The sequence below is a fragment of the Physcomitrium patens genome, chromosome 18, assembly GCF_059467195.1.
Source record: "Physcomitrium patens ecotype Gransden chromosome 18, ASM5946719v1, whole genome shotgun sequence".
NCBI lineage: Eukaryota > Viridiplantae > Streptophyta > Bryopsida > Funariales > Funariaceae > Physcomitrium > Physcomitrium patens.
Window position 1 is genome coordinate 11,877,233 of NC_143427.1, and position 24,524 is coordinate 11,901,756.

The 24,524-nt window shown below is 41.6% G+C and overlaps 4 protein-coding genes across 9 annotated transcripts; 1 reads left to right on the forward strand and 3 right to left on the reverse strand.

Moving 5' to 3' along the window:
- Positions 1–2,299: 2,299 nt before the first annotated feature.
- Positions 2,300–4,275, forward strand: LOC112295464 (uncharacterized). Of its 2 annotated transcripts, XM_024547115.2 has the most exons (4): positions 2,300–2,500; positions 2,628–2,961; positions 3,327–3,654; positions 3,816–4,275. In XM_024547115.2, the coding sequence occupies exons 2-4, from the start codon at positions 2,721–2,723 to the stop codon at positions 3,979–3,981; spliced, it is 735 nt and encodes a 244-aa protein (XP_024402883.1). In that variant the 5' UTR covers positions 2,300–2,500; positions 2,628–2,720; the 3' UTR covers positions 3,982–4,275. The 2 variants fall into 2 exon arrangements, with proteins under 2 accessions (XP_024402883.1, XP_024402882.1); XM_024547114.2 differs by having other exon boundaries at positions 2,300–2,961.
- A 979-nt stretch (positions 4,276–5,254) lies between these two features.
- LOC112295465 (uncharacterized) lies at positions 5,255–6,701 on the reverse strand. Of its 2 annotated transcripts, XR_016498211.1 has the most exons (3): positions 6,225–6,701; positions 5,719–5,878; positions 5,255–5,592 (listed from the first exon to the last, which is right to left on the reverse strand). XR_016498211.1 is itself a non-coding variant. In XM_073540799.2 (2 exons), exons 1-2 carry the CDS (start codon positions 6,250–6,252, stop codon positions 5,285–5,287), a joined length of 336 nt encoding a protein of 111 aa, XP_073396900.1. In that variant the 5' UTR covers positions 6,253–6,402; the 3' UTR covers positions 5,255–5,284. The 2 variants fall into 2 exon arrangements, 1 of the variants encoding a protein (XP_073396900.1); XM_073540799.2 differs by lacking the exon at positions 5,719–5,878 and having other exon boundaries at positions 6,225–6,402.
- Positions 6,702–7,682: 981 nt separating this feature from the next.
- LOC112295220 (NAP1-related protein 2) lies at positions 7,683–11,937 on the reverse strand. Of its 4 annotated transcripts, none has more exons than XM_090244243.1 (11): positions 11,610–11,937; positions 11,322–11,444; positions 10,445–10,567; positions 10,237–10,287; positions 9,993–10,064; positions 9,735–9,848; positions 9,481–9,545; positions 9,198–9,258; positions 8,813–8,869; positions 8,531–8,587; positions 7,683–8,390 (listed from the first exon to the last, which is right to left on the reverse strand). In XM_090244243.1, the coding sequence occupies exons 2-11, from the start codon at positions 11,430–11,432 to the stop codon at positions 8,328–8,330; spliced, it is 774 nt and encodes a 257-aa protein (XP_090100369.1). In that variant the 5' UTR covers positions 11,433–11,444; positions 11,610–11,937; the 3' UTR covers positions 7,683–8,327. The 4 variants fall into 4 exon arrangements, with proteins under 4 accessions (XP_090100369.1, XP_090100368.1, XP_090100370.1 ...); XM_090244242.1 differs by having other exon boundaries at positions 8,813–8,890; XM_090244244.1 differs by having other exon boundaries at positions 11,555–11,689.
- A 5,199-nt stretch (positions 11,938–17,136) lies between these two features.
- LOC112295313 (chaperone protein ClpD, chloroplastic) lies at positions 17,137–23,364 on the reverse strand. Its single transcript, XM_024546704.3, has 11 exons — positions 21,956–23,364; positions 21,549–21,703; positions 21,022–21,251; positions 20,711–20,819; positions 20,406–20,539; positions 20,183–20,284; positions 19,729–20,010; positions 19,340–19,506; positions 18,807–19,101; positions 18,055–18,531; positions 17,137–17,787 (listed from the first exon to the last, which is right to left on the reverse strand). Exons 1-11 carry the CDS (start codon positions 22,624–22,626, stop codon positions 17,443–17,445), a joined length of 2,967 nt encoding a protein of 988 aa, XP_024402472.1. The 5' UTR covers positions 22,627–23,364; the 3' UTR covers positions 17,137–17,442.
- Positions 23,365–24,524: the final 1,160 nt, after the last annotated feature.

Below are 24,524 nucleotides of genomic sequence, written 5' to 3' on the forward strand. Positions count from 1 at the left end.
GACAATTCTTGGTTTTTTAAAGTCAGAAGAATGTTCCACCATAGGAAAAGGGGCATGATTGAGTGCAGATGTTGAAGTAGCTCCAATCATATCTATATCTTTATTTTTTGCTATTCTTGTTGATCCTTGTGGTGGTAAATTGAATTGATGCATTGTAAGTATTAACTCTTTCAATTGCTCTTATATTTGTGTCATTGCAGTCTTTATTTCAACAAGCTCTACTATGATAATACTTAAAAAATAAATGTCTAATATTGCTTAAGACAAGGAAAAGAGGGGACTTGAGAACAAAGAAGATATTAAGAACAATATTAATTTAGAAGAGAATAATCCATAACTTCTAATATGCTTATGTCTTATAAAGAAAAGGGAAGGTAATCCACTCTTAATCAAGAGAAGATAAAGCTCTAATATTATAAGTATACTCTTGTCAATTTTTCAAGGACATGAATTAAAAGAAGATCCATAAATCTAAAAAGTTTGTATTAAAAGAAAAGTGACAAAATAGTAATAAAGTAGTATGTATATTAAAAAGAAATTAGAATGACTATTTTCAAAAGACAAAGGAACTAGAGACTCTTAAATCTAGACTAGAAGCAAGAAAAGAGTTGACAAAAGTGAAGAGAGCTTCACTCTTGCCTCTATATATATATATTATCTAACTAAGAGCTTTGTGGCAATGTTCTATAGGACTTTTAATATATGTTGACTTTGCAAGATACATGCCTTAGCTTATAAGGCAAGCTTTCTATGTGTGGGCCACATAGTTAGCTTGTTCTTCAAGCTACCAACATGTGTGGCACATGGCCAATTTGTTGACTATGTTTCTAACCTAAAAGGTCAATTATAGACACATATAAAGTCAAAATAGCATTTATGAAGCTTTTAAGAAGCTTCTATAGAAGATATTATGGAATTAACAGACTTTTATCTACTTCTATCGAATCATATAGATAATTATTGATTTATATGTGTATGTCCATGACAATTTTTCAACAATGTCTACAATTAAATCCATGTCTATAAAGCTTCTAAAAAAAACTTTTTTATAAGATATTATATAATTTATCTATTATTATTTATATTTATTTAAATTTTTATTTAAGTTATTAGTATTATTGATTATATATGTGACAAGTATCGATTTTTGAGGGATAAATTTAGAAAAGTATATATATATATATATATATATATATATATATATATATATATATATTATATTATTATATTTTATTTTCTATAATTTTTTAAAAATTAGCCTTAAAAAAATATATTATTTTTAATTTTATTTTAAAATTTTATAGTAAGAAATTATTTACTTATTCTAATTATTATGTATTAAAATTTTTCAATATAGCCATTGATTTATTTCAACCAATAAAGTATTTTTTTTGCATTGATATAAGAACATATAATTTTTTATAATTATATCTTTAAAATCCCTTTATTTTAAAATCTTTATAATAAATAAAGTAATATTTAACAAAAAATTAAAAAATTCAACCTTTACAATTACAACAAATAATTTTTAGATATTTACTTGATTTATTTAGTTTTTTTATATTAAATTCAAATATTTAAAAATTTTACATGTATATAAGAAATAATTAAATTGTCCAAGCATTTATTAAATCAATTCATCCATCATTATTAGTTGCAAATCCAACCATTTTTTTATTGGTTTTTAATCAATATGGATCCAACAATAGAGACTTTTTAGACGATGGTTAGGATTGTGGATTGATTTAATAAATGCTTTGGTCAATTTAATAATTTCATATATATATATATATATATATATATATATATATTGATTAAAAAATTCTATAATCAAATCATTTTTATATCTACACTTAGTCTACTTATTGGTTAAAGAAATGCAAAAATAAAAATAATTTTTTTATGTAACTATTACCAAAACCTACTATACAATTGTACTATTTATCAAGGTCATAATCCTATCCCAACCTCGTAAAACATGCTCCCAATATTATACAGGATTAAAGTAAAAATCTTTGTAAAACATTGCTACCATTTACAAACATTGCAACATTCCTTATACTAAACTAACTCAGTTAGTTGTATTCTGCTACTTCAAGTTCAAATTCCTTGGCCTCATTATGGTATGTGAGAGGGAGAGAGTATAGATAGGGCATTCTAAAACGGAGAAGGAGCCGACGTCACTGGGGGGGGGGGGGGGGGACCTGGGAGGCGAAGACGAATTCTTGACGTTGAATGGACTGAGTCCATCGCTCCGTCGAACTTCAACCTCAAATCGCTTGCCGCACTACCCCCACTCATTCGATTAAATGATGAATGTCACTACCACGACGCGGCGTTGCAGCATCACTGCAATCTCGCAAGCGCACATTGACAAGGATCCTGTTGCCCGCCTCCTTCCTCCGGTTGATACACACATCGTGCCCACGGGAGTCCCATGTGGCAACTTGCGGCCAATTTTTGTGGGACCCTTTGGTGAATTAACACCGATTTCCGCGAGGTGTTCAATCGTACTGTTGTGGAAATTTGGCCCTCTTTGCGAGTTTGTCATCGCCACTCTCATCACTTGTTTCGAAGGTTGTGGTCTCGTTTTCGTTTTTATGAATAAGGTTGTGGGGTTGTTGCAGCTGTGGAAAGGAATAGGTGTTGGAATATCGTGAGTTTACGGAAGACGAGGTGAGGGTGTGAGCTAGGGTTACTGGAGGGTAGTTGAGGTAGCCATGAGGGACGATGTGGCGTTGTCGTTCGATGGCGCGGATCCGTATCGAAGAGGGGGGAATATGAGGGGTGGTGGTATGAACGGGATGCAAGGGGGGATGCCGGGGGGTTCCTCTGCCTTGCCTTTCATGTCTTTCGACTTGGGTGATGTCGGTGTGTCTGCACCTCGGGTGAGCAGTGTGGGCTACTCTGGTGGTGGTGGTGGGTTTGGTGCTTTTGAAGATGAACCTCCGCTTCTTGAAGGTGGGTATGCCATCCCCGAACTTTTTTCTTTTTTCTTTTTTCTTTTTTTCCTTTCTTCTGGTCTTGTTTAAGTTTTGTACCTTTCGTGTTGATGTTTCTCTTCTTTCAAACTTTGTTCTTGTGCGTGGGATACAAGAACGTCCATTTGTGTGGCCATGAAATCGAGAGTGGTTTTTTGCGGTTCCCTCGCGAATGTGGCTTAGCGTTTTCGTTTTGTCCATTTACGGGATTTTTTTTAAATTTCTTACTATCGTTAATTCATAGGTTCTGATTTACGATCTCCTCTCTACATTTCCTCGTCGTTTATTTTTCACTCTCGATGTACACAGGATTTGAGTAAACTGCACTACCTTTTTCTTGCGCAGAGCTTGGGATTAACATCCCACAGATCACACGAAGAACTCTCACAGTTCTGAACCCTTTTCGCATCAACCCTGACCTACATGAAGATGCAGATCTGTCAGGGCCCATCATATTTTACATGCTCTTTGGCTTGTGCCAACTTCTAGGAGGTAAAGTGCATTTTGGAGTTATATTAGGGTGGACTACCCTAGCTTCCCTTTTCCTGTATACGATCTTCAATCTGTTGGCTGGGAAAAATGGGAGTCTCGACTTCTATCGATGCGTCAGCTTAGTGGGGTACTGTCAAATCCCTATGGTGCTTCTCTCGGCATTTTCCATCTTTCTTCCCCGGTGAGTCACCTTTTTACTGCACTTGCAAGAAGAGAAACTGTAAAAAAAATAACAGTTCGTGAACAACTTAAATAGTCATAAAATTTGTTTGTTTCGAAATTTTCTTGGATAAAATGTGAACCAGTGGTACAAGGTTCTTATTTCCTTGGTGCTCTGTGCAGGGGGATGCTTAAATATATTCTGGGAGTTTTGACAGTATTATGGTGTACTCGATCATGTACAAGTTTAATGGCCGTCCTTGTGCCTCACGCTGAGGAGCACAGGTCATTGGTGGCTTATCCCTGTGGCTTGATATACACTGCATTTTCTTTGCTTGTGATATTTTGATAACTCTCCGAAAAAGCTTGATAATTAGTCTATTTTTGAGCCTGATAACAGAGTCCTTTACGATGCGTCCTCTTCTCCACTTGAGTGGACTCAAAGTGACGATGATTTTTTCTCAGGTTGACATTTAATTTTCTATTACGGTTACAGTTCAGCTTAAGGCACAGAACTAGAGGTAACCTGTTATCGAGGCATTCCTCACATTCACATTTCACCGGGCAAGGATCCCACTGCCCCAGTTGTACCACTGCAGAGTTTTATTATCAAGTGAGTTTAGAATCTGTTCTTCGTAGGAAAGCGCTTCTGGTGTGTTGAATTCAAATGTACTGATGGGCAAATTCTTTAGTAGTTTGGTGATTGGACCCAACTTCAGATAGTTTTGGTGCAATCGTCGGATCACGATAAGAATCTCAGATTCTCGGACGTGGAATCTGCGTCAGCATTTTAACTGCTAGTTTCAAGAATGTGCGAAAAAGGCAACATGCATGTGTGAATTTCATTCATGTTTTAAGGTTGGGAATTGAAGCTAAGTTGGCGATTTGCAATTTAATGAAACTGATCAACTTCTGGAGTTCATAAGGCCAGGCTCTGTCTTAAAGCACTCACTGACAAAACTACATTTTGGAATCGAGAAAGGCAGCAAACCTTGTGCTGTCAGAACCTCAGTACAGAATCTGATGCGATCACCAAAAACCAACTTAACACATTTCGTTAGTTTCGATGGTGCAATTCTGCTTCCGAGATGTGGGATTTATCCAGTACAACTTCCATCCGTCTTCGTATTCGCCTTCGTTCAATTTCGCCCCGCCTTGCAGGAAGTCTTTTCTCTGAATGTTATGACCAGCAAAGTTGGGCATGATTCTTACACACTGAAGTTGCACCAGTGTAAAAGCCACAATCAAAGTTAGCACCACATGAAAAAGTGAAGACCAGCGAGAATAGGGCAGAGTAGCATTGGTCAAAAATCAGAACATGTAGCTGCTCCATGACTACTGCAACGCGGTTTTCCCGCCGTTGTAGCTTCCACGGTAGTGCTCATGCTCTGTGGGCTGTGTCGATATGCAAAGGAAAAGAAGTGTGCTTCGATGTCAGTTTAAACTTCAGATAGTAGTTAGTACAGTTTGATACCAGATGTCTGGACATTTACTCCATTTAGTTTAGAAGTCAGAGTGGGCCACGAAAGTCATAAGGACAATTGAATGGCTCATCATAAATGTTCAAGTTCATGAAACATGTGTTGGTATTGTTCACCTCACATTTGGTAACAGATCAAAAAGCATTTAAACAGGCCACGCTTTGCTTGCCATTACAAAGGACAAAGTAAGTGAAAGGTAAACCTTGCCAATACCCGATACAATTCATTAGGCTGCGATACTTCTTCGATCTCAATCATACGAATAACCTTAACTAGGAACCTCAAAGATATAACAATAACAGATAAAGCTAGGGTTACTGAAGTTCCGAAATCATTAGAAATTGTTATAATCAAAACGTACGGTCGTTGCTGAGTACACTCTAACCTATGTTCCCTGTTCACAACAATATCCTCCAAGTTTCTCGACAGCGATGTTGCATTCTCCAGGAGTGCCAGAAAAAAGTGCGCTGTTTGTTTCCCTGTGGTTCAGCCCCACGAACCGTATCATTTAAACTTAAGTTCTGAGAGCAAGTGACAGCACAGAGCCATTAATAAATATATGTATCAAATACATTCTGACTGAGTGAGCAAAAACGAGTTCCGACCCTTGATTGACGAGATGAGTACATTCTTTCCACGACTGGTAATCCCTTGATCACCCGTCAGAAACATCTACTTCGCTCCCCCCACTTTTAGATCATTCTGCAGCAGAGAGCTATTTCACTCATGATTGTGCAACGTATTTGCGATCTCAGTTGGGCTCACCTGCAAGATACATTTCACAATTAAGTTTCTCGAAGTAACATGAATATCAACAATAAAGACGGAGCTTTAACATTCCAGAGAACTAGCAGTATAATCCTAGCATCTACTATCGGAGATGTACACAGGATAAACAAATTCGGAGAAATTATGGCTCGGACATGTCGATCAGTCATCCGGAACATAACACTAAACTTTTAAAGGATGCCATGCCGATGGCTAGATTTCATGAAAAATGACACCTAAGAATGTATTGAGAAAAACCAAGCACTACCTAAACACTAGCCCCAAAACAGTACGAAAAATCGATGCGAAGATTGAAACAAGGCAGTAAGTGAACAAACATAACCTCGAGGAACGTAGCCCATTAGACCCATATATTTCGATCAAGTCCAACAGTAGCTGTGGAAATGAAAAACCCCGTAAATCAAGAAACCATTCACAGGCGGCTCCTACGCCATGGTTGCAGCCCTGGTCTTCCTCAACTACCCTAACCCTAAAAGGTTAAAAACTTCGCTATAAGCACATGGTAAACTCAAACAGGCACCTTGAAATCAGATAAAGATCCGCGTGTTTCCGTCCGAAAGCAAATCACCAAAAAAGCAAAACAGTAAGGCAAAGATATACACCAGCACAAAGAAAGCTTAAGCAACCTGATTAGCACCCGCATACCACAAATGTTGGGTGAGTACAATCACTCCGGTTCAAGTCAAGCAGCAAATTCAACAGGCGGGTGTACGATTCTTCTCCAAATACAACTGAAATCGCACAATAAAACAAAAACAACTCTGTTCACAGCACATAAAACCTCCGGGTTTAACACATTCAAGGCTCAAAAATCATAACTGAAACCATTATAGCCCATACCCGGAAGAGGGATGCTTGCAGTGAAAAAAGTGGTGAGAAACTGAAGGCGTCCGCGTCATTAAACAAGATGCAGGAGAGAAGAGGCAAAGGACAATAGTACAAGAAAGCGACTTGAATGGGGACGGCAAAAGTAACCATAGTAGCGACACAAAGTTTACACAACATCTGGCTACCGTTCCGTATGCTGCAATCAGAATTCATATCCACAACTAAAGGTCATACTCAATTTAGTCACAATAGTAAAAATTGCAGGTTACAAAAACAAATCCTGTGTAAGTACAACGAAAACAACAAAAGACATAGGCGACATATTCACACACGAAAATACCCACCGAACCAGCGCGAAAATACAAGACAGCTCACACCAAAGCATTAGAAGAATCAGATAAAATTATAACCTCCTTACGATCAATATGGATTCCTAAAAGAAATGCCAAAAAAAACGCTCAGAACACAACCAATATGTACAATCGTATTAAAACCGAACAAACTGCTCAGAAGCTCCGAAAAAACCATTCCCACACCCGTTAAACAACCTATTGCTCAACCAAAAACCATTCCAACACCCATTCAATAAACTCTTGCTCAACCAAAAAAACTCTTGCTCAACCAAAAACCAACGCCCAAACAGGCACTGCAATACTGCCAATAATCAACATTCCACACCCCTCCCCTTCCCTGTTTCACTCCATACCACACATACAACCACATACTCCACCCCTCTTGACCTCACACCACATACAAATACACTCACAATACTCCCAACCAAATCTCTTCTATCCCACACCTCCACAAACACATGTCACTTCTACAGAACATGTTCTCGCCCTCATCCTATCTCTTCTCCACTCCCGCGTCACCTTTCAACACGCCCTTCTCAACCTCAAAACTCCAAACATCCAACAACCGTACTTAACACCGTCCAACCCAACCGCTTCGCTTCAGTGCAACCACGAGTACACAAACTCAATTTTCAAAAAAAAAGAAAATAAAACAAAACTTCCTTATTCCGCAATAGCGACCACCTACACGTCAAGCCTCCTGACTATCCACCACCCTCTGTCAGCTCCGAACCCACGTTCATATCTGCGCCCTCGCATCCAGGGAGGCGCTCAGAAAACAACTCAGGGTACGCGGAGGCTTGTCCCAATTCGATTCACAGGATTACGCTCCTCAGACACCACGCCTCGTCAAGCTCCAACGGTGGGCACGAACTACCAACGACGAATCGGCGCCTCGCAAACTGCTCCTACTACTTGACACTGCCCTCCTGCCTACTACTCACGAACTCCTCCAATATCATCAAATAAGCAACAGCTGTGTCCTCCCACTAAACCACACGGACGGAGAACGGCTCCTCAACCACCCCCGCTCCCCTCTTCCACCAACCACACCCCAAAATTCGGACCCCGTCGACGTTGCATGTTGCCCACGCGGTCCTCAAGCGAGTGCTCTCTCCAAAAAAACGCAAAGCACCTACCCGCCTCTGAACCATCCTCTTCCTCATCAGCTACTGCCATCCATGCCCCTCCACAAAAATCAGATACCATTACACTTGCTCCCTCCACCTTCTTCCTCCCCGCATCTACTCGTCGTCGTCGTCCTCGTCGCCCTCGTCATCCTCGTCGTCCAGGCCATCGCCCTTACTCTGCCACACAACCACACCATCCACGCTTCCCCTCAACCACCGCCACAATCCTCACGCATCATCACACTCATCCCCGACCCTCACCCCACAAGCACATCACTCTATCTCAAACATCTCCACCATTGGTGCTGTTGCTTTACCGCGTCATCGTCCCCGCTTTCTTGATCCCCACTCTCGAACCCTTCTTCATCTTGCTCCTGCACAAGCCCCCACCGCCTCAGCATGCATGCCACTACACGCTCTCCACGCGCCTTACAACCTCGCATTCAACACAACCGCCACACTCCACAGTGCTTCACCCGCCACCCCTAACCTTCCCATCTACGCACACGCCCTTGCGTCCTTACTACCGCAATCACTGCCCAAGAAACCACAGCGCTTCAAAAGAGACAAGAAAAATACCAAAACACATATATGCTTACATTGTTGAAGTACTTCAGCGGATTTGGCCACAGATCATCCTTGATGACCTCTGCAACCTGCAGCCCCAACCAACCATCCTAATATGACAAACATTTATGTCAACTTACTGCAACCACCTTCTCAACCTTTGTCACCCATGCCCCACCCCGAAACCCACCCACTGCCTTCGCCCATCCCCTACACTCCCCGCAACCAACACCTCCCACTCCTCCCAAACCCACTCCCTCCTGCTACAAAATTCTCACAGGGGAACCTGCTTCACCGCGCTTCCTCCACAACTCCGACATCCAACGCCACACAAACATGAGTCACCACCCACCACCCTACTTCACATCATCAACTCCTCCGCCCCCACTAAACTCCGTGCTTCATAGAAATGCTCACCTCGTCTTGTATCCCCTCTATGGATATCTTCTGCTGCGTGTCCGAGAACCACTTGAAGAAACTGCACAACATTCCCGCTTCCCCTCTTATTAACGCGCTCCACCTCAACAACACCACTAATTGCAATCCCTCCCTCGCCACCTCATTCTCACGCACACACTCCACCTCACACTTCCCTAACCTCGAACATGCCGACCACCATACATTTCACGACCGCCGACACCCACAATACCAACCCATCGGCATACGCCAACCCACAACACCCAATGCTTCGAGCTCATACCTGTCCTCCGTTTGATGACCCCTCTTGTTCCCTTCTTTCTCAGCTACCACGCCGTTCGTCAGATTCTGCCACAAACACACCGCTTCAGTACGCCACACCACCCACAACCACACACCTACTTCTTTCCACCCCACCCGCTCACCGCCACCTATGCTGTGCCTCACGTCCACCAACCATCCCTCTTCTGCTACCACGCCCTACATCATCCGCTCCACCACCACACAACTCGCTCGTTCGCACCCCCTAACCCTCACCATTCCATCCTTCCACTTCGGCTGGGTGCCCGACACGGACGTCGAACCGTCATCCGAAAACCTGAACTCCTTCGTCAACTTCGTATCCTCGAAGTAAGGATTTGTTCGAAAATTCTGCACCGCACCCATCCACATCCAGTCAATAACGTCCCCCCCCCCCGACGCCCGCTTCACCGACAGCTACCCATGCCCAACACCCCCATCTCAACGCCACCATGTCCTCAGCACAAGCTCTCGTCATCTCGGTAAGACACTCACAAAGCTGATGCTGTAGCCCGATTTCACATCCTTGAAGTCCTCCACGTCCAGCGATTCCAGGTATTTGAACACCTGCCATGCACGCACACACCCCACCATCAGCCCTCGGAACTCCATCGCCTTGCTTCCAAAATCACACACTCGCCCCGTTCCATTCACAGCCCCATCCAATGCACACTCATGCTCCCAACTGAAAAAGCGCCCACAAACAAGGCGTACACAAGAGTGAGCGTGCCAGCCTTACCTTCTGATCGTCCTCCGTCAAGAGGTCGCACAGCACTGGGTGGCTCAGAAACTGCACGCCACAAACACTATCAACCCTTCATACCCACCCCATTACCCCCGCCCATGCCATCCGTGCCCAATCCACCAACCCATTCGCATATGTCCATACTGCACGAACTACCAAAACCTTCAACAACAGGGGACAAGCGCGCGAAGTGGGACCGTACGGCAGTCAACCAGAAGTCCGGAATGTTGTGGATGATGGCATTCCGCTTGCTGTACACTGGGCGTCGGATTTCGTTGTAAAACTGCTCCACCTCCAGCACTTTGTCGCTCGCCTCCTCGTTCACCTGCCAACCCCAATCGCTGCACCGTCAGCTACCTCACACACTACCTGCTGCACTGCGGTCGGGGGAGACTACATCACACGCCCTGCCATCCCAGCTTTCCATTCCTCCGCGTCCATCTCACGCCCCACACCATCGCCACCTCCATGCACGCTTGTCCATCCACCCCCACCACACACCCAATACTGCACTACGCTGTCGCGACAACACAACTTCGTGCGCAGCCCACAAATTCCCCCGAAAAACCTCCCTTTTGCAACGCCCCCGTGCACCCGACCCACAGCTGCGCCTAGACCTCACCGCCAAACCTACGCCGACATCGAACTCCTGTAACGACCGGAACAAACCCGCACTTTTCGAACAACGACAATCCCAACCTCCCTCTCCGTCGCCCACACCAAAACCTACCCTAGCCGTTGCGCTCCACCACTTCGAACCCGTCGGTACCCTTAAACCCCAAACCCCACCCCGTGCCCAAGTTGACCGAAAAGCGACATCCCGGAAGGTAGCCACAAATAACACCTCGTGCAGCCATGCACCTCCAATCCCCACCGCTACCACCATCCTCCACTCCTATCCCCCGAAGCGACCTCATAAAAGATATGTTGCTTGGTGGTGGGGGACGAAATGGAGTGAGGAAAAAAATTAAAAATTAAAAAACACTAAAAAATAAATAATAAACAAGAGCAGCAGCAACAACAACAACAACAACAGAGGAGGCAAGCAAGAAAGAAAACACACACACATCCACACCCACCCGTTCAAGCTCGTCCTGCACTTCTTGCAACTTCTCGATGGCCTGAACCAACTCGGCGTCCAGTTCGGAGCCCTCCTCCTCCTCCACTTTGGCCCTCTTTCCCTTGTCCATCCCGCCAAACACCTACACACCGACCCAACGCAAGCAATTACAGCGAAGATGATCAAAGGCGCCACATTGAGGCACAGCGTGACCGGGAAACAACCGGGGGAAGATGGGACACGAGAACCCACCAACAGCAGCAGTGGCAGGGGCGAGAGGAATGTAGAGAGGGAGAGAGGGCAATACCTAGCCAAAAGAAGACGAGATGGGGGGGGGGGGGGGGGTGTTGTGGTGAGGCGGGAGGGAGGAGGGTGCGGGGCGAGCGTGGGGGTGGGTTAAAGAGTCAGTCCAAGGCAAATGCCGAGACAGAGAGAGTGAGTGAGTAGTCAGGCAGTCCCCTTCCGGCGAGGAGAGACGTCGAGAGGCGCTGCGAAATCGCGTCCGCCTTCCTTCCTTCCTTTCTTCGTTGCAGTGTGCGTGTGTGTGTGTCTGTGTGGTGTAGTGCTGCTGGGTTGCGCTGCTGCTGACGCGAGTACCCGTCGGAACATGGAACAGAATGGAACAGAACCCCCTCCCCCGCTACGGCGGTCTCTCTCTTCTCTCTCTTCTTTCTTTCTTTCTTCGTTCCTTTCGATTGTGCTGTCGCTCTCCTCTCTCTTTCCTCTCTCCTCCCTCTTCGCTCGTCTTCATCCAGTGCCCTGGCTCTCCCTCCCTGTCTGTTCTTTTTGCTTGCTGCTTCGGGTGCGCTTGGAAGTTGGCCCCATCTCCCTCCCTTCTTTTGTCTTTTGGAATATATCGATGAAACATGCGGATGTGGGCGGAAGGAAGGGTAAATGAGCCAAGGATGAATGAATGAATGCGGGAACGGGTGAGGTCCACCTAGTCAGTCACTGCAGCATGATCAGTCAGCCAGTCCGAGTGAGTGAGTAGTTCTCAGTCCTCTCCTTGTTTACTGTTTCGTCCTATTCTTTCTCCTGAATTCCCAGTTTGTAGGAGGACGAGGGAATCTCACTTATCTGTGCAGCAATTCGTCAAACGTTGAAACATTTATCCAAAAGAAAACTCAATCTGTTCTTTTCAGAAAGTTGTTAAACTACTTTGGGGTTAAAAGATTACTAACTTGATTATATTCCAAGAATTATTGCTATTTGTTATCACCTTATTCCTTTGTATTTTTCAAAGGATGGATTTGCATATAAATACATATGTATCTATTATATTAAACACTTTGGATATATGATAAAGAGTCAAAGATGCATTAGTTATTTAGAAGGAAATTCTAAGAACTTGGAGAACACAAAGTGGTTTGGGCCTAAGTATATTTAAGAATCAAGTTGTTGGGATCCAATAACTACTTCTTCATCTTCCAAACTGAAATGGGTTTTTATAACTTTTCTTCATGGAGAAGGCTATATGTGCTACAATCAAGGTGTGGTGCAGCAATAGTAATGCAATGTTGCAAGAGGTATAATTTTGTAGGTTTAGGAAGTAGAAAGTAGTGTACTGTGGGTCTTAAGAAAGTTGGTCATGGTTTGGAGTGAAGGTAGTTGTAGATTGATATAGTAGGGTATTATGGAGATGCACTTGCAAGTAAGAGAAATTTTTAAGAGAGTCAAACTATTCTTGCAAGAAGAGAATGCTACAAAAATCAAGTACACACAATAATGATCTATTCTCCAAATTAAAAACTATGAATATTCAAGTAGCTTATTTAAAATTAGAATATACAAGCTTTAGTGAGTATAGTGACTAGATTCAAACTTGCACTAAGAGCAGCAACTTGAACTTGTTGTTTTATTGAGATGCTCACAAAAAATAATTTAAATATCTTCTCCTACAAAAATTTATTCTTAAGCTCCAATGTCATATCTTGCTCTTGTGGCAAGAAATGCTTTAAGAGCTAGTGTACAAGATTTATATTGTAAAGATATTTATTAGTAATAAAAAAAGTTAGGATGAATAAGCCACTTAAGTTTGTTCAATATAGCTACTATTCTTCTTTTATCTCAAGTTTTGCCTAACATTTGGCCAAGCAGTTATATATATTAGGTGTGCATAGCAATCAAAGAACAAAGTTGCATTTCATTGAGTTTCTCTTAGGATATAGCAAATTGATAATCTTCTCAACAATGAAACAACCACAATGATGTTGTATAATCATCTGCTACAATGATGTTGTATAATCTTGTGTTGCTCTTGAGTGTGCTTATTTGTTTTGTAAGATGTGCCATGGCAAGAAACTTTCTACTTAGAGATGAAAAATTATAAATATGTGATGCTTCTTTAGTAGATGAATTCAATGGACTTTTGGATATATAAAGATAATTCTTTGGAGAATTTTTTTGTAGATGTCTTAAAGAATTAAGATGTAGATAAGTACAAGCAAAATTGTTTCATCTTAATAAAATATGCAACTTAGTGCATATTCAAATATGACAAGAAGCACCTTTTGGGCAATAGAATTAGTTCAAAGAAGAGGATACCTCCAACTTTCTAAGGTTATATTACTCTAAAATCTAAGGCTATGGTAAATTACAAATGGTTATGGTTTTCATGGTTTGAACAAAATTTGTTTTGATATAATTATTTTATATTACTATGATACGTTGATGTTGTCAAATTATGGTATATGATACATCATATGTATTGAAGCTAAGGACTTATTGACTGTATATGTTTTTAAGTTGAGGATCTCTTGAATAAGTTCAATATTGTGTGCATATAAAGGATTCAAATGCCTATCTCCTCTAGCTTACAAAACCCATGTAAATTTACCTTATAGATTGTGATGTACCAGAAGATTGTGAACATTTCCAACATCATGATAATTCTTGATGAATTGCTACCAATCTCAATTGAGATGGTAAAGTGCAACCTGACATGAATATGGAATACATATATTAATAAGACAACTCCAATGAGCAAGTAGATAGCAAAAATAAGAATTGTTATTTGTTTATTATTTCTATAATACAAAATTAATACCAAATAAAATGTTGAGTATTATTTGCAAAGAAATTTGGCTTAAATAGGAAATTTCTTTTAAGTGCAATGTTTTGTTTATAAAGGCCTAGTTGACAATTGCAATGGAATTTTGGTCATTTTTAAAATTGAAAAAATCATTAATTGTTCAAAGTATATATCTTACAATGCTAGGAAATCTTTATGTATCCTAAACTTGGTCAATTGATTGTAACATAAGCTCTAGGAAATTTGGATTTAGAATTGATTCTTTTCTACTTCAAATATATATATTTTTAAGCATGGAAGAAATGCAAAATGTACAAGCATTATTTGGAACTTAAAAAAATACACAAAAATATATAGAAGCTCATAGAAACTTCAAAAACTTATAAGAATCTTTTGAAATTTGGAAACGAATGAGAACTCATGGAATGCAAAAATAACATATGAGAATCCATAGGAACTTAGGAAACTTACAAGAACTCATAGGAATTTGGATATATGCAAGAATGCATAAGAATACAAGATCATTTTTTTGTACCCAATGATAGATGTTTCTACTATATATCTATTTCACAATGAACTTCTCTAAATAAGATAAAAATCCTATATCTTGAAAATAATGAAGAAAAAAACATCATTGTAAATGCAATTTATCTCAAAGTTCTTTTAATTAATTTATTTAAGTTGTTGTAATAAATAAAAATTATATTTTCTAATTAAAGTAAGAACTATTTCCATTATAATGCATATATCCTTCTTCTTTTTTTCTTTTATTGGTCAACAATACTTTAGGAGTAGTCAATTTTTAACTTAGTAATTACAAATTAAACTTTTGTTTTAGCTTTCTGTGGCCATTGGCACGGATTTTCACTAGCATATATATATATATATATATATATATACACACAAATATTTATCCATAGTAGATTGTTTACAAATTTAAAACAAAATTCTCTATCAATATAACAATGAAATTTCTTTAAAGTACATTTCTATTCCTAATGAGATTATTTTGCATACATGAATTACCTTAGATTCATTATACAATAATTGCATTTTATCATAATCCTAAGTATAAGAAGAAATAACATTGTAGTATGTTTGATGTGAACAAATCATAATCATTCAACATGGATTCTAATGTGGAGGTCATAGAGAGACTAAGCAGCATTGTAAAGAAGTAGAAAGTGATTTGTAGACAAAAGCATTATTATGAAAGTAGTGCAAAAAAAGATTATTGTTTTTTGAGGGATGCAAGTTGTATTGCCAATACACTCTACCACTTTCTTTAGCTTCCTTTACTTCTCATCTCTACCTTCCTTTCTTTTGTGACTTTTTCTATAGATACCAATACTTTGAGTATTCAACTTCCATAGATCTCTTCCAAAATGATTCATATTGAAAAATGTGCATATTGTTTGATTGAATATGCTTGTATATATATATATATATATATATGAAAAGTGATGTTTTAAGGTATGACTTTGTTATATTACTATGACATCAAATTTAGTTTGAATAGAATGGCTTATGTTATATTTTCATGATAAAATTTATGGAATAATTTATTAAATTAAAAAATAAATTAAATACTATATTTTTTCCATTGTATACATTTTTGTCTCTAACTATAATTTAAACTCAAAAAATGATTGTTTTGTTTTTTTTAAAAAATATTTAAATTATATAAATAATCGATGTCATCATCACATATTGTGTGAAACTCAATTTCTTTGAAATAAGTTTCTTGAATGACATTTTTCTTTTGTTAGATTATTTGTAGTCATAACATTTATGTATAGTATATATTTGTTCATTTCTAGTGAATATTTTCATCACACAAGCCATTTCAATCTAAAGTTCACATGAAGTTTGATTTGTAAGTGTTACTATAATCTTGATTAATGAAAGTTTTGGACTACCTTTTTAAGTAGAATGATGTGATTTAGCTGGCTCATTTTTACTATGTTGGATACAAATGTTTTATATCATGTTCATCATGTGATCTATGATATCAAGTTTTGTACATGCAAAAATATCATAAAATAAATTGATTCAATAATTGATAAAGTTCCCTATTAGCAAGAAAATAAATAGCTTGTTTTTTCTTAGACCCATTTTTTGACTATATATTTTCACATCTTGAATTGTTTTTTTAAATAGTATGAAATGGAATCACTACAAATCCTTATGCTGTAAGGCTTGTTAAAAAATAAAAAAATAATAATAAAAAGAAAACTTGCATCTTACAAAGAGAATAAAGAGGGCATAGCTTTAATTATGAGCATGAAATCAGAAATTACAGTTGAGAGGAAAAATATTTGATAACTTTGTTTAAAACATATTTAATTATTATTGATTTTACATCCATGATAGTATACATAGACTTGCATTCAATTTGATTATCAAATGGTAGATATGTATATTAATTCTCCATCCTGACACCCTTAACAAATAATATCTCATGTTGCATTTGAAATTCATTATTTCTACCTAAGAGAAGCCAAGGAAACTTTGATTTGTTTCAAGTCTGTGCTTAAGATTCTCTAATTATTTCTTCAGATGATTTTTACTCTTTTACATTTTCATTCTATGAAATCTAGACTTTTGTACATGGAGGTATATTTCAAGTAAAATAGTATTTAGAACCAAAGTTACAGCAATTTTGAAATGTAGTGTGTTTATTAAATCAAATGCACTCTGGTTGCACACTCTAATCAAATGCAATCATGCTAACGTGCAAGCAGAGCAAGAGAATAGAGTGACAACTTGGAATGCCATGAATAAGCATGCCCATTTGGCACAATTGGGAAAAATGTTGTTAGCACTAAGAATGAATATCGTCACATATCATAAGTATATGCAATGCCTAAGGACAACCAAATCCAAGGTTCTATTAACATACTAGTATACAATCACACGATCACTTTTAAAGTAGTTAAAAAACCAAGGCACACATTTACAGGACAGAAGTAGCTACAACTGCTGGCTGGATGTCGTACCGCATGCATTTCACGTGACCAACAAATTAATGGAGACACTGAACCACCTTCAATGAATTCTAACTGCAGAGAAATGAAACTCTACTATAATGTGATGGACGTGTCCAACTTCAGCTTGGTGGCGATGAAACAGACACCGTCTTCAACTCAGGCAAGCACAGGCCATGATCACAGACATTGGGTTTCTCGTATCGGAGAACCTTCGGATTCCCTGTCTCATCAATATCTATTAGAGCAGTGTCCCCGTCCTTGAACTCGCCCTGCAGTAACGCTTCGCTGAGATTGTCCTCAACTAAACTCATCACTGCCCGTCTCAAAGGCCTGGCACCATAACTTCTATCATATCCCTGGTCACATATGAGCTTCACCATTGCTTCAGAAATTTCCAGATTCAGTCCCCGGGCAGACAACCGCGTCTTCGTTTCCTCAAGCATAATGTCCACGATAGCACGCACCTGGTTCGCAACCAAGACAAATTAGTGATCACAATCAAGACGAATATTACAAACAAAGCCAAGCTGAAGACTGTCAAACCGAATTTATCAAACCAACAGACAGTACGCAGATTTTTACCAGTAAGAAAATTTTCTTCCAATTCAGATTGAAGCAAATCAGTTGCATGCTAATATTTAAGCCCCGATACACTTCACATAGCAACTCTGCAAAACTAAACGGACATGTATGAGCGTTAAAACAACTTTACTCATGGAACAATTTCGTACCTGCGACTTCTCCAATGACCTGAACACAACCACTTCGTCCAACCTGTTCAGCAGCTCTGGTCTGAAATAACCTTTCAGTTCATCCATGACAAGTTCCTTCAATTGCGAGTACTTGCCACCGTCTGCTTCATCGGGATTGTGGTACGTGAACCCAATTCGGCTACTACCTCCCTTTGCGATTTGTTGCGAACCTATATTAGATGTCATCACAATCAAAACATTCTTAAAGGACACCTTTCTCCCCTGAGAATCGGTAAGATGGCCATCTTCAAATATTTGTAGTAGCATGTTGAAAACATCAGGATGAGCTTTCTCGATTTCGTCCATAAGAATTACTGTGAATGGGCGCCGACGCACGGCTTCAGTGAGTATACCACCTTCACCATATCCTACATAACCTGGAGGAGATCCAACCAACTTACTCACGGTGTGCCTCTCCATGTACTCACTCATGTCCAATCGAATCATGGATTCTTCCTGCAAAATCAGCAAGTTTCATAAATTCGAAAGGGAACTTACAACGCGAAGGTAAAGAAAATACCATATCTCGTGTGAATGGGTGACAATTTAATCATCTGAAAGTTAATGTAAATAACAAAATTTCAAAAATGCCACACGCAACATTTCATAACTTCCTTCACCACTAAACCAATCTCCCATGATCAAACCAACTTTCTTCATGGATAGCACACGTCAACTAGCCCTAACTAAAAAACATACAACGCGCTTGCCGAACATTTCAAAATACTCACCGATCCAAAGTAGTGCTGGGCCAGAGCTTTCGTGAGCTCCGTCTTTCCAACTCCTGTTGGACCACAGAAAAGCATTGCAGCAATAGGCCGATTAGGATCCTTCAATCCCACACGTGCCCTTCTCACAGCCCGCGAGATTGCATTTACCGCATCATCTTGACCCACAACGCGAGTCTGGAGAAGTTTCTCTAAGTTCATTAATTTGATTTGTTCGTCGTTTGTCAACTGTTCCACCGGAATACCAGACCACATGGATGCCACTGCCGCGATTTCACTTGGTCCGACCACCACAGGTCTGCAATCACAAACAATCCTTCATGAGATTTTAAAACTGAAGTGACAACAAGATAACTACGAAACATGAACTACTAAAATCTACAAAACTTTAGCAGATTTGACGATTCCTATAATTCAAACGCGTATTTCAACGCACATTCCGTCGCTTTCCATGCACATGTTAACACCATCATTTTTACATTCCGGCATTGATTGGGTGTAATCAAATTCATGCATCGCTGAGTGTAAGAACATACCCTTCCGCAAACTCCTCATCGTCGCTGACAATGCTCGCATCTAATACGTCATTATTTGGCACAGACAACGCATCATTACCCAATTCTGCTTCTATTGATTCCGTTGTTGATGGACTTGACAGGTCCTCTCCAGGAGCATCCGTACTTCCTGAAACCGAAACTAAAATCTGCATATGATCGCAAGAATAATTGCATGACAACTCGGTTGATGAGTGCAGTTTTCAACAATCGTCATTAAACCCAACGTTTTCGTTCACTGAACTCGAGATTTTAAAATCTCCAAACATAAGATTCACCAACAAGAGATACTCATTTACATCTTTCAACCAGACAGAACCTAATCTGGAAAAGTATCCACATGGATTAATCCTATATGAAAATGAACTTACCGATTCCTGTGAAGCCTGTACAGCACGAATCTCCCGCCAGTATTCGCTTGGAGATTTAGTCAAGATACTAGTTTGTCGCTCCTTTCTCTTCCTAAAAGAGTTAATTCGAGCTCGACTTCCAGCTTCATCCAAAAGGTCGATAGCCTTATCAGGCAAGAACCGATCAGCAATATACCGAGAAGCCAAGTACACGGCAGTCTCCACTGCTTCGCTGGTTATGTGGCACCTATGATGTTCTTCATATCTACTGCGCAACCCCATCAATATGGTCACAGCGTCCTCCTGCAACATCAACATTGAAACATGTCAGAGAGGTGGGCAATAGAGGATCCCAGTTTAAGAGAAACCTCTAATCTAACAGATTCCACAATTTGGAAAACTCTCCACGTGCAGCTAGTTAAGTCTTCACAACTTCTAGAGAGGCCTCGCGTGGAAGCAATAGTTACAACGACACCTGTGAAGGCTCCAAAACCATGACTGGCTGGAAGCGACGTGCTAGGGCTTTGTCTTTCTCAATGTGCTTGCGATGTTCGTCCAGAGTTGTTGCTCCAATACACTACTCCCACAAAGACAAGAAAATCAGTCAGTTCTTCAGAACACCAAATCTACAAACATTTGTCAATACCTGATTACTCATACAGATAAGTCATTTCTAAAATCGGGTAAACGGTGGTCACCTGAAGCTCCCCTCTCGCTAGAGCAGGCTTTAGTAGGTTGGCAATGTCTAAACCTGCCCCTGCGCTACCTCCTCTTCCAACCGAACCAGACCCCACCAGTGTGTGCACTTCATCAATTAGTAAGATTACATTCCCTGCATGCACAATGACACATTGTTATCAGAAAAAAAATTCACGCAAGCGACATTGCAGGTATCTGATACTCGTCCAATGCATTTCTCATCTTCCCAACACACACACGAAATTTGCAACATCAGTGACCCTCCTCAACAAACATGAACATACTCAGATGTCCGGAACCACACCTGCAGACCGAGTCTCTTCAATTAGACTAGTCACCCGCGTCTCCATTTCACCGCGTTCCTTGGCTCCAGCTAGGAGCAATCCCATATCCAGTGACATCACCCGCTTTCCCTACAAGTGATCTCTAATGAGACACGTTTACATGCAGAGGTATAGTCTACTAAGTTCCGCCAGAAAACGCCGTCTGGCTAAAACCTAACTTTTAACAAAAGAGCTGGTGATGCACTCCACTATTACTTTGAGCCCATCGCCAATGTTCGAAGTACATTAACCATGACAGCGCCATCTAGAAATAGATTTTAGAGAAACTTACGATCAAGAAATCAGGAACATCGCCTTTACATATTCGCATTGCAAGACCCTCGGCAATCGCAGTCTTCCCGACCCCAGGTTCACCTAGAAGAATTGGATTATTCTTCGTTCGACGGGCAAGAATTTGTACCACTCGCTGCACTTCTTGGTCGCGGCCAATTACTGGATCTACCTTACCTTCTGCGGCCTTTGCAGTTAGGTCAACGCAGAAGTCATTCAATGCACTTTTTTCTGCACGACAATTCCACCGAAATCACGTCACCGACATGAAAATCCTAAAAATTGTCCAAATTGTTTCGGTATTCACACACAACCGTCCAGCACTCAGAGCAGCTACAATAACTGCCGACATACTGCAAGCTTATAGTTAGCCTGGATGGAAGAACCTCACACTAATATTCACTTTCAAAGTACAACACTCAGTCCTATGGGCAGCCTTGTGACTTCGATCGAACTACTCACATTAAATCTGCGCAAAGGTCGACTAGCATGCAGATGAAATATATATCATAAAAAGAAGAAGCCGACCTTTTCTGGAAGAACCACGTTTCGAAGGGGTGCCGCCAGCGGCTGCCTTTTGTGGCATGGCAACTGATGACGATGCTGCACGACCCTCCTTCTCTAGCTCACCCTGCAGCTTCGCTACAGCCTCTGACTGTAATTTCCCCTTCTTCACACCCAACCTGATGACCACAATCCAGAATTTAAGATCAACAGATTCTAGCGCCAGCTGCAACATGCCACTTGCCACGTAAAAGAGGAATATTCTTCCAATTCATACACCTACACAACTAAAAGAAATCTGGATACAAGCCAGAATCTCGTGTTTATGTGCAATTGCACATGCCCAAGATCTGGTACTATAGCACACGATTTGCAGTCCCATGATATTGTTTACAAGCCATTGTAACATAATTAGGGGAGATGTCACCTACTTGTCAAGGACCTTGCTGGCACCTCCATCGTCCACAGCCAATAGAGCAATCGCAATGTGCTCTGGAGCAATGTAATTGTGTCCCATCTTTTTCGAATGCTCAAGTGCCGCTTCAAACACTCTCTTGCTTCCGTGGGAGAATGGAACATCCGTTGCTGGCCCGAGTAAATTGCTGCCCTCCGATTCATTCAACAAAGCCTTTACGGCTTCCCTGGCCCTATCGATCGTAACGCCTGAACTGAGGTAGCCTTCACTCCCTCTATCTTCCGCAATCAATCCCAGCAACAGCTGCTCCGTTCCAACTTCTCGTTTACCAAGAGCTTTGGCTTCTCTTTGTGCCAACATCACTGACTTGATCGCTCTCTCCGTAAACCTCTCAAACACCGCGGTGACAATTCCGCGACTCTGCTGCTCAATACTCCTTCCCATTGACAGGTGCGAATGTACAGCTACTTCAAAACCCTCGGTCAAAGACAGAGGTCGCAAAATATCTACCGCAGACGATGCCCGCAAACCTTCGTGGTGCCGTGAGAGGGCAGAATTCCCCACTCCCGTGCTTGTTCTTCTACTCGGTGCAGCCTGCGACCTTCTAGGTACGTTATGGAAGTAATCAATGGAAGAAGATGATGGTACCGAACTGCGCATGGTCACTGCACTTGCAAGGACCTCCATGGCTACGCCGAATTTGAGAAATATTTACAGCTACAAGGAGCAGCGAACAAGAGCTGCTACACGGAGAAGTTATTTCACACTATAGCTCGTATCAACCGAGCCCGTGCAATAACCTCCGCGATCAGAAGTTTCGACAAATTTAATTTTTCAAACGCAATTCTTCTCTGTGAAAGTTAAAAAAAAAAAAAAAAAAAAAAAAAAAAGCGTTCGGAGATGTTATATATGTATATACACAGAACAAACTGCGAGGCAGCACGCTACAGATGCAGAGCGCTTCTCATGTACAAATTTGAGTCACAAATGGAAAATTCCCGAAGTCCAAGCTTCAAAACGACAAATATAACAAGCCTCGAACGAAAAGGGAATCTTTCCTTGCGAATATTTCTCAGAGGCTTCCAAATAAAATATAACAACATACGCAGCACGAACTCCTGCCGAAGCTTTTAAACGCCCTCTTGCTCCAGATATCAGGAACCAAGCCTCTCACCAACAGCTACCAGCACCTAAAATCCACAGGAAAAGAGCCACGCAGAGGCGCTACCTCCAAAACTCTGTCCCCCCGACTCCACTTCAACCACACTCCACACCAGGAGAGAGAGAGAGAGAGAGAGAGAGAGAGAGATTGATCCACTTATGGCCCCAGAGCTAACAACTTCCCAGTTCCTGAGACGCACGGAGCATCTATGCAACTAAATATTCTCCCAATTCACGGCGTGATGAACACTTCTGCCCACGGACCGGCCCCTGCGAGTGCCACAGTGCCGTCGGCCGCGGCCCTGGCAGGCGAAAATAGCGATCGTCCCGACGAACGGAATCGCGCCAACGTGAGCTGATAATCAAGCCAATCGAGTGAGAGAGAGTAAACGTGGGACCCACACAGCAACATGCATAGAAACAGAGCATGACAGAATCGGGGGGGGGGAGATGAATTTGGCGCAGTCTCCATAGAAACGGAAGCATCTAATGCAGGAGAATCAATCACTCGTGTTCTTTTCCCCCACGCCGTCACCCCTATTCCCGTGCCTCTACGCCTCCCGCCCGTAGCTTCTTCCGTCTCCCATACGGTGTTGTCGTTGTTGTTGTACAGCTCGAGACACACCATCGCACTCCCGATCGTCGTCGCGCCTCTCAATGCGAACCACATTATTGTGCACGTGGACGCGAAGTAGCTGAGAAAAAACAGACCACCACAGCAGCTTGCTTCTAAATCCCGACCCCGCATCCGGCGTCGCATCGCGCACATCGGGCGAGTGGAGGCGGTGTCCTGTTTCACACCGAGGCAGATTCCATCCAACCCTGGGGAAATTTTCTTTTTCCCAGCGAAACAGCAGCAGCAGCAGGCAGGAGTGGTGAAGGAGAGGGTCAACAATGGCCGGCGCACAGTGGCAGGCTGCAACCAGCCAGCTCCACGCCGTCGGGACGCGAACCCCCGCACCATCATCGTCGCCATTCATCGTGCTGCAGTGGATGCATCGATGCTGATTGCGTCCGTTGCACACTCCCATGATGGCTCTGAACCAAGGGTGGATGCTGCTTCACGCGTCCTCCTCCTCCGTCTCCTCTCTTTCCTTTTCCTTTCCCTTTCCTTCTCTGCCTGCTTGGCAAGGCAATCTCGTGCAAGACGCATTCTCGGTGGATAGCGCGATCTTTTGTGTGATGGGGAATTACTACTCCACTCCACTCACACGCTCACACGAATTGCGACCTAGGCGATGAGTGGGCGGCAAACCTCGCGGTTACTTACTTGCTTGCTTAAATGTTTGTTTGCTTTACTGGTGCCTGTTGCACGTCAACCTGGATGGTGGTTTCATCACGTGTTGAGATGGGAAACAGGCTTTATCACACCCACCCTCACTCTCTTGTCTGTATTGCTCCTCCTTTTTCCTTTGTGCTCTTGA